Below are 12,832 nucleotides of genomic sequence, written 5' to 3'. Positions count from 1 at the left end.
AACCTTTAGTTACACCACTGTTAACGGTATAATTTAAGGGAGGGGGAGGAAGAGGAGATACATAAAAATAAAAAAATCTTAATATTCTTGAACCACCGGACGGATATCGATCAAATTTCCAACTAAGATGAAGTTCGAACCTGAGATTGCTTTTGTCATATCACTTTGAGGATGTAACTTAAGGGAGGAGGAACAGGAGAGACATTTAAATATGATCGAAATTGACCGATATTAGTGACGAACCTATAGTTTTTGGGGTCGCTGAGATGTACAGTGACACTTGCGATGTTGTTTAAATCCAAATTCAGCCCAGCAGCTTGGAAGAGGGGGAGAGAAGATATACAGTGATCTAAAATGACCAATATTAGTGAGGAGTCTGTAGATTTTCAGATCGCTGAGATGAACAGTGACGCTTCTGATACCGTTTCAGTTCTAATTCAGCCCCCTGAAAATGACCGATATCAAGAGGCTTTAGTAATAGTAAAACGTGATCGACTAACGGAACGTATTACTATTTTTTCTTACTTTAACCCAGCAAACGAGTAATTGATGCTAGTATATAATATTAATAATTATCACACTTCAAAAGCTAGTTATAACTCATAGCCTAATGTCATTGTTGGAAATTATTCTTGGCACACTCTAATTGACTAATCACTTCGAAATTCCTGTTTAAATTTTTCGTTTTTTTTTTTTTTTTTTTTTTTTTTTTAATATTTAGTGTTAAACATTGTTTGAACATGGTTTGAAAAAATTGTCTTAGGCCCCTATAATGTTTTAGTTTGACATCTTGTTGGAAAATTCCTACAGCACTGAAAACTTTATAAATCTAATAAAGAGAACCGCTTCTAAAGAGTCAGAAAAGTTCAGATAAAAAGAATCTGTTAACAATGAACAGGAACCAATTAGATTTTCCGTAAACTAAGCTCTCATTGGACTGAACTAATTACTTACTTGACATCATTGAAAGCTGAAAGATTAAAAATATGTCCAAATTATTCACATTTCTTTTAAAAATCCTCGCTGAAAAGAAGTCATTGTTATTTCGTGTAGTTAATATTGTTAAAAGTTTTGCAGTTTCCTTAAATGGGTACATGATTCAGACCAACCCCTTCAGAATTTTGGCGTCATTCATTACCTTGCAGGAGGAAAAATTGTCAGAATATAAAATTTAATACGTTTTTATGTTCTAAAGTAAGGTTTTATGGTCTTATAAATACACTTGGTAAGGTGTATAAATTTAACCATTTTTAAAAGTTCAAACATGAAGATCACTAAGGGTTTTTCCTTAAATTAATTTAGTAATCGTAACTAGATCAATTTATGCCCTTAGACCATTAAGATGTGAAAAGGGTACATAAAGATTGAACCTTGAAACCAAATTTTAGAAGCTGGCCCTGATTCTTAGTCATTATAAGGTCAAAGAACTCCTGCCCAAGAAGAAGTCTTTTTACTCTTATTTTGCTTTGGTTCAATTCTGATTATTGTTGCTTAAATCTGATTCGTTAATTGTAGATATAAATTAAAATGTTATTGATGAACCATATCCACTGAGCGAGTCAACAAAATTTTGTCCAATTTTGGTTGTTATGAGGAAGGATTAAACAAGACTGAATGATTTGAGCGATTGTTATGTTAAGCTTTCAGTTGTGGCAGGTAAACGATTAGTTCAGTCCAATAACCCTTTATTTACAGAAAGCTTAATTATTTCTTGTACAGTGTAGACAGATTCTCTTTATCTAAAGCACCCCACATCTTTAGAAACAGTTCTTTGGTAGACTTGTAAAATTTCTTAATGAGCGCAAGAATTCTATAACTATTACACATAAAAAATGTTTGCACTATAATTTTTGAAACTAAAAATTCTCAAAAATATTTTGAAAAATTAAAAAGGAAATTTGAAAGCGATCAGTCAATCAGATTCTCCCGAGAATAACTTTCCAACAATGGTCTTAGGGTAAGGTGATGCCGATTTTTTCCTATTCATTTTCATTTTTCCTCCTCTAACGGGACGAAAATGCAAAAAAAAAAAAAAAAAAAAAAAAAAAAGTTTTAAATGAAATCTGGTAATATCACATACTGAATCAAGTTTCACATATTTCTTTTTCAAGAAACATTTTTTTTTTCTCGTGGACAGCGCACTAATTGGCTACTTTCTCCCTCCTTCTCTCTTTCTCTTCCCCGACACAAACATACAGTTCTATTAGATCAGTAAGTTTAAGAAAGCAGGGTTGCAGCTTTTATCTTTACCGCAAGTTACTCATATTAATTTGCTGCTTTGATTACTTCACTTGTGAACTGAATGCAATTGTTGTGGTTTAAAAATTGATGACCCTCAATGTGAAATAGCCAGCATAATAGTAACCACAGTAAGGCAATGAAAGAAAATAGGCAGTTAACAAGTGCAAACATGCATATCTTTACTGAAAACAAAGGTAAATCCAGATTGAGAATAGGTCGTCATAAAATGCAAATTTTCTGTTAAAATGAGTAACTTTATAGGAAATAGAAATATATTAGATATTAACTTCGGCTTGCGGAGTATTTCTGCACAATTTAGTAAAGCTGTATTTTTGTTACAAGTATAAAATTTCTTACAAGTAATCTTATTTTTGTTACATGTAATCTCAAACCACGATTACTGTTGTAACACGATGAAAATGAGTTAGTGTGTGTGAAAGAAGATTCAATTATATATTATTCTCCGCCAGTGATTTATTTCTGGACAGTGTAAAGAATCAGTTTGTTTGTGTGTGTGTGTGTTGTGTGTTTACAAGTGTAGCATTGATAGTAACAAAATATTACAAATGTTATACGAACTTGTATCCTCGAAAACAATATTAAGTTGTTTGTAAATAAAACATATACGCTCTAACTTATCTAGCACGCTCTTCTCGTCTATTCTACTCTACTTTACTGACCCAACCTAACCTATCATAATCTACCTTACTTACTCAATTTAAATACCACATTAACATAACCTACACTACTAACCCAACCTAACCCGACCCGTGACCCGAATTGACTGACCCGACCCGTGATCCGACCCGAGCTGACCCGAGTAGCCTGACCCGACAACCCGACCCGAGCTGACCCGACCCGTTTGAGAGCACTAGTAGACACACACGGGATCCAAAGTTCTCAGTAGATAAATATAGTTGCGTGTTTAAGATTTTTCTGGGGCGTGAGCTAGGCTTTTTAGATTTCTTTTTTAGGAAGTAAATTGTATCTCATTATTTCTTGTATCTAAATGTTAAATACGTGACTTTTACTGCCAACTCTGATTTGCCTCTGAACCAGGAAAATTGATCTCTAAACTCGACATAAAGACGCTGTTCTTTGAAGGATGATTTGAGATAGGATAATTCAAAGGGGAAGAATTAAAAAGTAAAATTTTGCTGTAACTATACTCTTAGACTATGAGTAATGACTACAGTTCAAAGTGTGAAAATTATTATTACATATTAATAGATTTCAAAAATTAGCTATCAGATTTCAAATCAATATGCTCATTATTGACTAACAATTCTAAAGGTCTCAAGTACTCTACCAACGACCTTAGACTGTAAGTCCTAACTACAATCCTAAGTTTGAAAATCCTTTCAAAATAAAAATAAAACAAGTAGTAGAAAAATATTAAAACTAAAAATGTCAAATTCTAAAAAGAATTAAACAAATATTTAAAAATGTCTAGTTTTTCAAAAATATATATAAGAATAACTTTCCACTAACCTTAGATTATCAGCGCAACTATAATTCTAAGCTTCAAATATTCTCAAACTAACAATGTTTTACATAGTGTTTTAACATACCACAAAGTTGCTTGCTATAAATCTTGTACCCCAGTGGTGATGAGTTTAAAACTTGCAACGTATCAAAAGGAAAGTGTCATTTATATATGAAATGGTACTCAGAATCAAGTATTTGTTTACATCCTAAAAACAACAAATTACACTGTTCATTAGTAAGAATGTTCCTGAATGGTTTTTACAAAATCGATTGAGAAATTCAAATTGAAGAAGTAGGTTGAGGAGTGTTGACATCATCGATTGTTTTCCGCTAAATTCAGTGGTTTTACTTCTCGAATAGCTTAAATTCTCTGTCAAGACATAATGGATGTTTAATTATGCAATACAAAATGTATTGCTATTTTCCTGTAATATTTACGCCTCACACCAGAATTTAAGAATGCCTTCAAAATATAAAGTCATTGTAAGTCCCAAAGGAAAGAGGGTTTTGTGTGCAAAGCTATTTTTATTACCATTGCCGATGTGACTTCCTTCTTTTTGAACTCTAGAGTTGCCAATGAAGTTTTAATAAATAGGATCTAATATATGTTTGATTCTAGATAACTACAGAACTGCAAAATGAAATGTGTTATATCCCAAATATAAAACGATAACAAAGCTTCTCATCTTGAAACCGTGAAATTTGTTGCGAATAAGAAATACTTTCTCGAGCTGATTTAATGAAATACTTGAATTTTGGTTTTTTATTGACCTGTAGTTTTATATATAAGTATTCATCGATATTTAGTAGAAACAGACTATAAAGAGTCTACTTGTATTTATTCACGATGTTTAATATATAATCAGATTATTTTACAATAAAAATCTTGGTACTAATAATGAATGAATGAAAGGAAATCGTGGAATGCAAGTCACATATTTAAAGTATAAACCCAGTATTCACCTAGAGATATTGAAAAAAATACAGAAAGCCCTCATTACAATAGCTGGATGCTAAGCTGGAACCTTCTAAAGTCTAGTAAAAAGCTAGTCGTTCATATCTAGTCCGACATGAAAATATGAATAATAAAATTTCAGTTATTTGATAAGTACACATGATGCAAATGTGAAATTAGTTGAGTTGATTTTCAGTTTAACGTCCCTTTCAGGAGCGGGACTATATGAGACGTGGACCTACTGATTAGCGTGGAGTCCGAACCACATGCGCTCCCGCCGGGAATCGAACCCATGTTTCCCACGCCACAGGTGCATATGCTAACCGCTTAGCCACGAAGGAGCTCTAAATGTGAAATTAGAAGTGCAAACTTTCTGTGTGAAATAACATAATTTTGTATAGTATAATTTTGTTAATAATAAGTTATCACAATCGATAATAGTTTTCTAGTCCTTAGAGCAAGAGCTTTCTCCTTACTTTTCTTGTTTCACATTACAAATTAACAGTCTGTGTTACCCCTCTGATTTGGTGTCCTTCTTTGATCGATATCACTCAAAGCTAACTTCTTGTAAGTTTCAGAACTGATACCGATTCTGGTAAGTGCATTTATCCACTACGGTGAGTTTCTAGGAAACGCATGGAGACTGATGTTTGAACAATCTCTTGTTAATAATAGGTGTCTTATGATCTCTCTCTCTCTCTCTCTCTCTCTCTCTCTCTATATATATATATATATATATATATATATATATATATATAGTGGTGCTATTCAACCGGTTCGCACTAGTTCGCTAGAACCGGTTGTTAAAATATTTCCAGTTCGCAGAACCGTTTGTTATACCCAAATATAATAGTAAATTTTAACCAATTATATCCAGGAACAGTAAGTTTTAGTTTAACTATCTATGTTTTTAGAAATTCTTACAGCAACAGAGTTAAACTTATGATTTTATAAGCGTTTATTTCTTAATGTCCAATGCTCAGATATATCAAAAATGAGAATTGGAATCACATGAGTGTAGTGGTGATAGTTATTTATATTTGAAACGCAAAAACACCATTATCAACAATTGTTGATCCATTGCTGGATTAAGGTCTTTCCAATACTTTTTTGACAACCATCTATCTTGGATAATTCACAGTGATATATAATTTCGTCACACAATCTTGTATTAGGATGCTGTTAGGACTCTACTTCTCATTTGCGGTATATACAGTAAAAAATTTGCTTTTGTCTAACTTCTATGGTTTGTTTCCTAAGAGAACTATATCTGTCTCCCCACCTATCCATTATTTCTCTTTCTTTCTCTCTCTCAAAAGAAGACAAAAAGTACACGACGCAGAATTCGATAACATGCGAGAGGACTATGTCAGGAATCACCTCTCGGAATTTGTGCAATCTTTCAGGTTTATTTAGCTCTCAATGCCGATTTGATCGAGCGATATCAGTGTTAAATAATGGGAGAAAATACTTGTGATATTATCCAATACTTGAAGATTTCTTGTACTTACATAAGGTATCAGGCCTCCTGTAACACAACATACGTGAAATCTACACACAGCTACTCATCAGTGAACAATTCACGATACGTTTCGCTCACCAGTCTTTCTTATTTAATGCAGACTATCAGTGCTTTCGCGTATTGCTTCCTTGCTAATAACATGGAATTTATTTATTTATTTCGGAAAAACAACAGGCAAATGCCTAATTACAGTTTTCCCTTATTGTAAAGTGTATTTGATACACTTTAAAATACATATATAATAACATACTAATATGACCTCAATTCTATTATAATACACTCTAAGATACACATATAATAAAATAATAATATGAAAGTAAAGTATACGTTAAAATACAAATAGCACGATATACAGGATACAACAAATTTATGTAGAATGAAAATTTTGTTTGTAACTAAAAATATCTACATCTGGGTGTTCTTGTGACATCTTATTATACAACATACACATTTTTCTGATAACAAGTTCTTAAGTAGTTAGTCTTTCTATTTTGCTTAGAATATTCTCATATTCCAGTAGAGCTTTTTCTATTTTGTTTTTATAACCGTCAACCACAACAATCTTATCAGATGGAAACACAAATAAAGCATTGTAAACCGTAGAGACCAAAACTAAAATCAATGTGAAAATTCAAAGCACTACATCACATCATATTAATAGCAATAATATTAATAGCAATAATACTTCTCCAGGTGTATTAACATAAAACGTTCCCAATATGGTTTTAAAGTACAAGGATTTAAAATGCAAATAAAATATAATACACATTTTGAGTGCTATAGTGCTTACGCACTCAGAGTTGAAATGAATAGCCCAATCTGGCTTCTTTTGATGCACTGAGCCCAAAAGAGTTGAAATGTTTAGATATTTTTGTATCCAAAGGAATAACTTACAAGTCAGAATATAGCAGAAGTTGATATAATTACTTCATAAGACATGGATAGATATGGTCACTACAATTCTTAGCCATTGAACAAGCTGAGTTAGCCTAAATTTTAGCGTCTATTTTCAACACTGATGATACAAGTGAGAATTGACAAACAACATAAGCCACAGTTATTCGAACTACAGCATCATAACAGTATGTACTTCTACTGGAAAGTAGTTTTATAATTTTAGTATTAGTCCTGTAATAAATATTACCAGAAACACACAGGATCTAGTGATCGCAAGGTGAATGTATAATAAATGAAGTTTTGGTGTTAGATAAGAGACCTTTGTTGGAAACTTAAGATTCACAATGGTGTATAAGAAGAAAATTAAAAGGAAATTGAATGAAAACTTCTCTGTGTTTCCAAGTGAATAGATTATATATTTAAAACCTTATAATAAATATTTGTAGGATGGAGATCCAGAACGGAACAAGCTTTATAAAAAGTTAGATCTGGAAGGATAATCTTAGGATGATACTGAAGTTTATTCAAGCATTTTTTAAAGTTTAAATGTGTGCGAATTATTGCTAAAATATTTCTTTATCCATTAAAATAGAAACTTGATTACTATACATAAATCATTAAAAATTATTCGCACACATTTAAACTTCAAAAAATGCTTGAGTAAACTTCAGTATCATCCTGAGATTATCCTTTTATATCTAAGTTTTTATAAAGCTTGTTCCGTTCTGGATCTCAATCCTACAAATATTTATTATAAGGTTTTAAATATATCATATAATCTATTCACTTGGAAACATAGAGAAATTTACATTCAATTTCCTTTTAAATTTTCTTCTTAAACATAGAACTATAAGAAAAAAGCAGTTGAAAAATTTCAACAATAGTTTTAGATCTGAATCAAAATAGACTGAAAATTGTTTCCAAGGATACAAATATTTTGGATATATAATCCATTTCCTTATGTCTACTATAGGGAAATATACTTGTACATTTTGCTATATTGTTTTCTACCATTTGTCAATTAATTATTTATTGTTTCTTACTTAGGCTTATCCTAAATACGACTACGCTTATGGTGTCAAGGATTATAAAGGAAATAACTTCGGACATATGGAATCTCGTGATGGTTATAAAACATGGGGACGGTACTATGTTAGACTTCCAGATGGCCGACTTGAAACTGTGATATACTGGGCAGATGACTCTGGATTCCATGCAGAAGTAATATATGAAGGTGAAATCTCTCATTAAGGAAATCTTAGTAATTTCTATTTGACAGCAATAATGCATAAACTAACCTCAATTATACCAAAGGTAACCGTATATTGTTATAAACTTTACTCTATTTAGAAGTTGATCAATGCAATTAGACAAAAATGGTTCAAACTCCGGACGTTTACGATAACAAGTTGAAAATTGCTGAAGACATTTAGAATGTGGTCCTAAATAACTTACTTAAATTCTTTAAAAAATTCCTTTTGGGGAAATGGAGATGTAATATCATCAAGATAACTACTGACAAAATTTATCCCTAAAATTATAAAATGTCTCTTCTCGACACTTCAAAATTGAAATTTTATTATTCCTTAGTTCATTTCGCAGATAATATGAGAAGTTGTTATTTATGACGATCACTTATCATTCACTATTAGAGGTTTCCAATACAATGACTTAAAATATGTTTATTTTAAATTCATACTTTAAGGTTTAATTTCACTTACCTTTGAAACGAATTCATACACAGGAAAATACCCTGAAATAATTGTCATTTGCCTTTTCAAAAGTTTTCCAATGAGCCGAAAACTAGGGATGGCCAGAACCGGTTCCTGGTGGAACCGGTTTTCGGATCTGAACGGATCCGGTTCTAGAAGATCCGGTTCCAGAACCGGTTCTTCGGATCCAGGTCTAGAACCGCTTCTTCGGATCCACGTCTAGAACCGGTTCTTCGGATCCAGGTCTGAAACCGAAACTTTGTGACCATCCTTACGCTAAACCCGAGCTGCTGGCAGGCTGTGAACAGTATGCTAGATGAAATGGTGGAAGCGACAGGCAGGCGCCCAGGCGGCGGCAGCTTGTCTCATTTTTCTAAATAAACTGGGTAACTGGCAAACTTGGCTAAACAGGCAAACTGGCCAACTCATTTGGCTAAACGTCCACTGGTGGACCAAAATTTTTTTCTGGGGGCACAAGCGCATGGTCCTCTTTGCATTTTTTAAAGGTGAATTTTGTGCCTCCTTTACGGGTCTTTGGGGGCTTTCGGATCCAGGTCTGGAACCGGTTCCTAAGATCCGGTTCTGGAACCGGGTTTTCAGATTCAGATCTGCAACCGATTCCTAAGATCCGGTTCTGGAACTGGGTTATCAGATCCAGATCTGGAACCGGTTCTTAAGATCCAGTTCTGGAACCGGGTTTTCGGATCCATGTCTGGAACCGGTTCCTAAGATCCGGTTCTGGAACCGGGTTTTCGGATCCAGGTCCGGAACTGGCTCTGAAAACCGGATCTCCGAGAACCGGATTTACTACTTTTAAAAATAAGGACGTCATAATCACTTATGACGCTGCAAATGGCAGTAAACAATATTTGTATTACGAGTAACAGCTACAATATTCGGAATAATTTGTGCCGTATTTTTCCATAAATAGATGTAAAACATACAGTATAACTTAGGGGATCTTCTTCAGAGATAAACCGGAAACTTAAGTTTTCAATACAGAAAATATTTATATATTTGGTAGTTCAATCAGTTTCACTGGACATAAATCAAATGTTGACTTAAAGGACTGCGCTGTCACTGCTCTCGTGTATTGATAGTGCTTAATTTCATTTAGGTTGCTATCAATATCGACACCGCGAGAATCGAGAAGGATGATCCAGCGTTTGCAATTTCTTTGTAAGTTGCCTCTGATGTGGCAAATACATTTACACGTTTTATTAAAAGAGCGATTTCTCGACTTTTTCCTTTCTGAACGACATAGAAGTTGTACCCCATCCAGTAGTGGCATTGATGAAAAGAATATTAGAAAATAAAGCAGCTGCAAGTTCCTTTTGTAAACTTTGTGACGATTTTCTATATTTTCAAGTATAGGCACCCAAACTCCAACATCTAAATCAGATTGTGCAGTCAGCCGAATTAGTATCCTCTCCCACAAGAACTGATAATACTCTTTTCGCGCTGCGGTCACTGGTGTTAAAATCGTCAAATCGTCTCCGTTATAAAAAAGTTCAAATTATGCCAATATCCGCTGATTGAATATAATTTCTTAGAAGTTCTATAGATCTTTTGTTGAGACATTTTCGAGAAACAATACTTAGGATACAATTGATGGTCTGAAATCGTCGGTTATTTCCTCAGTAGGTAATTTCTTATCCGTTCGCCTCTTATGCTTTACATCTTTTGAGTTAAACTTCAGTAGCCATTAAGAATGGCTCGGTATCCGTGGTGTTACAAATATAGTTCACACACTGAACCATTTGACAAAAGTTAGCTGGGGCTATTCAATTCGGATTCTGCAGTAGAAATATTCATCTTCGGCACAGGACTACGCACATGTAAGATTTCGTCGGTGTGATACATCTGGTACACCTAGTGTGGAAAGTTACATGTAAACCCAGTCTTGATATGGTCAGCATTGCCAAACGTAAACTGTACGACATATTAGTCACCTTATACAATGAACATACTTCGAATGTTGAGAACATTTAAGCAAGAACTTTATACCGAAACCTCAGGACACTCCAACGACTAACCGAAGAATAAATTAGCTCCTTAGATAGCTGTTATTATATTAACTATCAGATTCAAATAGCGTGTTTTGGAGAAAGTTGACTTTAAATTTTTCGGTTCTTTGATACCTTATTGTTATCTCGTAAAGTTTCATGTACGAAACATAAGTCTTTGCAGCAGCAGGATCAATCTCATTATTTATTTCACTAACATTCTTTCGCGCTATTTTTCAGATCTTTTCATTGTTATCAAACTCAAATAATTTATTCAATCAATATTATGAGAAGGTAATTCAGACTCGGATTCCTGAATTTGTATGCAATACAAATAAGCGGCTCGGACGAACATAATGATAAGCGACTCTTCCGAAGAAAAAAATGAATTATTAGATAGAATGGGTTGTCATCTAACAACAAAAGAGTACGCAGCTAGTTTAACTTCGGCAATGTACTTGTAGGTGGCAAGTGAAACTTGTTTAGTATATGTCATTGCACTGAATTGCATAAGAATGGTCAACCTTCTCTTTTAGTTTACTCGAAAGTTAGAAATTGTGACATACTAATATGTTTTCCAAAGTCTCTCAAATATCCTTCTCACAAAACGAACATCGTTGTTTGAAGTCGGAATTTGGAAACAATGATCGCACACTTCTTTTGATTAGTTCTTCAATTTTGTTCGAGGTCTGTCCTAAATCGAAATAACGTGTTAAGTGACAATTTTCACTACAACTACTTAGGAATACTGCTACCTTTTGTTCCATTGCACAAAATACATTACGTGAATTCCATCTGCACGTCCTATATCCAATTCACTATCACAAAATTATACAGATTAGAAAGGCACTTTGAGCTCCTTTGTGGTTATATGGGTATCGTCTACGCATGTAGCGCAGGAGACCCAGGTTCGATTGCCAGTAGGATACCACATGGTTCGCATCCCACCTTGAGCTGTTGATCCACGTTTGATAATGCCTAGGTGCTGAAAGGAATCCTAAATTCCTAAATCAACCAATCCAATAAAGACGGTTCCTGCGTTAAAAAAAAAAAAACACCGTTGCTATTACATTACGGATTCGAAAAGTATTTAAATCACTTAAATATTCCATATACAACATAATCTAAGCTAAAATGTTCAGCACGTATCATACTCTTAACGTGTATGAGTGGAAAGAAACTTTCTTGAAAAGTATAATTAAATCTCCTTTCAGGTTTCTACTTTCATATTGTTTGAATCAAGAATATTTTATTTTTCGGGACCCGGACACTTTTATTTGTTCTACATAGACAATATGTATTCACATCAGTCTATTAAAGGCAACAAAAGCAATTGCTTCCACCAAGTTTGACCACTTCCGGTTTAGAGTCACAATTTACTTTCCGAGGCCTGGACATTTCTAATAATTCAGTGTATATACAACACGCACATCAATCTATTCACGATGAGGAAAGAAATCATTGACATCAATTTTGACTACTTCTGTACATTCACTCCTGGTTTAGAGTCACAATTTACTTTCTTGAGCTAGGATATTTCTAATGATCCTTTATGCATAATATTGAGATCAGTCGATTCAGGGTGGAGAAATCGCTTTAAACTAATCCTGACCACTTTCGGAAAGTCACTTTCGGTTTAATCACAATTAACTTTCTGGAGCCTGGGCATGTCTAGTGGTTATATATATATATATATATATATATATATATATATATATATATATATATATATATATATATACATCAATCGATTCCGGGTGACGAAAGAAATTGATTTATACTAATCATGTCTACTTTTGGAAAGTCCGTTCCGGTTTAGAGTCAAATTTTACTTTCAAGACCCTGTGAATTTCTAGCTACCATATGTAGGAAAAATCAACATCGATCAATTCAAGGTGAAGAAAGAAATTGATTGACGCCAATTGTAGTCACTTCCGTAACATGATCTCTGATTTAAAGCCGTAATTAAGTTTCCATACCTTAAGTATTTCTAGTGACCCTAAGAAAGAAA

At 33.5% G+C, this 12,832-nt stretch overlaps 1 protein-coding gene across 1 annotated transcript in view; it reads left to right on the top strand.

Moving 5' to 3' along the window:
• Nucleotides 1-12,481, top strand: part of LOC145694238 (uncharacterized) — a 45,508-nt gene extending 33,027 nt beyond the window's left edge. Inside the window, exon 3 of the mRNA XM_081770343.1 lies at nt 8,151-12,481. Within this exon, the coding sequence (XP_081626469.1) occupies nt 8,151-8,354 (204 nt within the window). The 3' untranslated portion in view covers nt 8,355-12,481. The remainder of the gene's footprint in view (nt 1-8,150) is intronic.
• The last annotated feature ends 351 nt before the right edge of the window (nt 12,482-12,832 follow it).

This window comes from Thermobia domestica, chromosome 9, assembly GCF_964235325.1.
Source record: "Thermobia domestica chromosome 9, izTheDome1.hap1.1, whole genome shotgun sequence".
Lineage (NCBI taxonomy): Eukaryota > Metazoa > Arthropoda > Insecta > Zygentoma > Lepismatidae > Thermobia > Thermobia domestica.
This window is presented reverse-complemented; position numbering and strand designations above follow the sequence as displayed.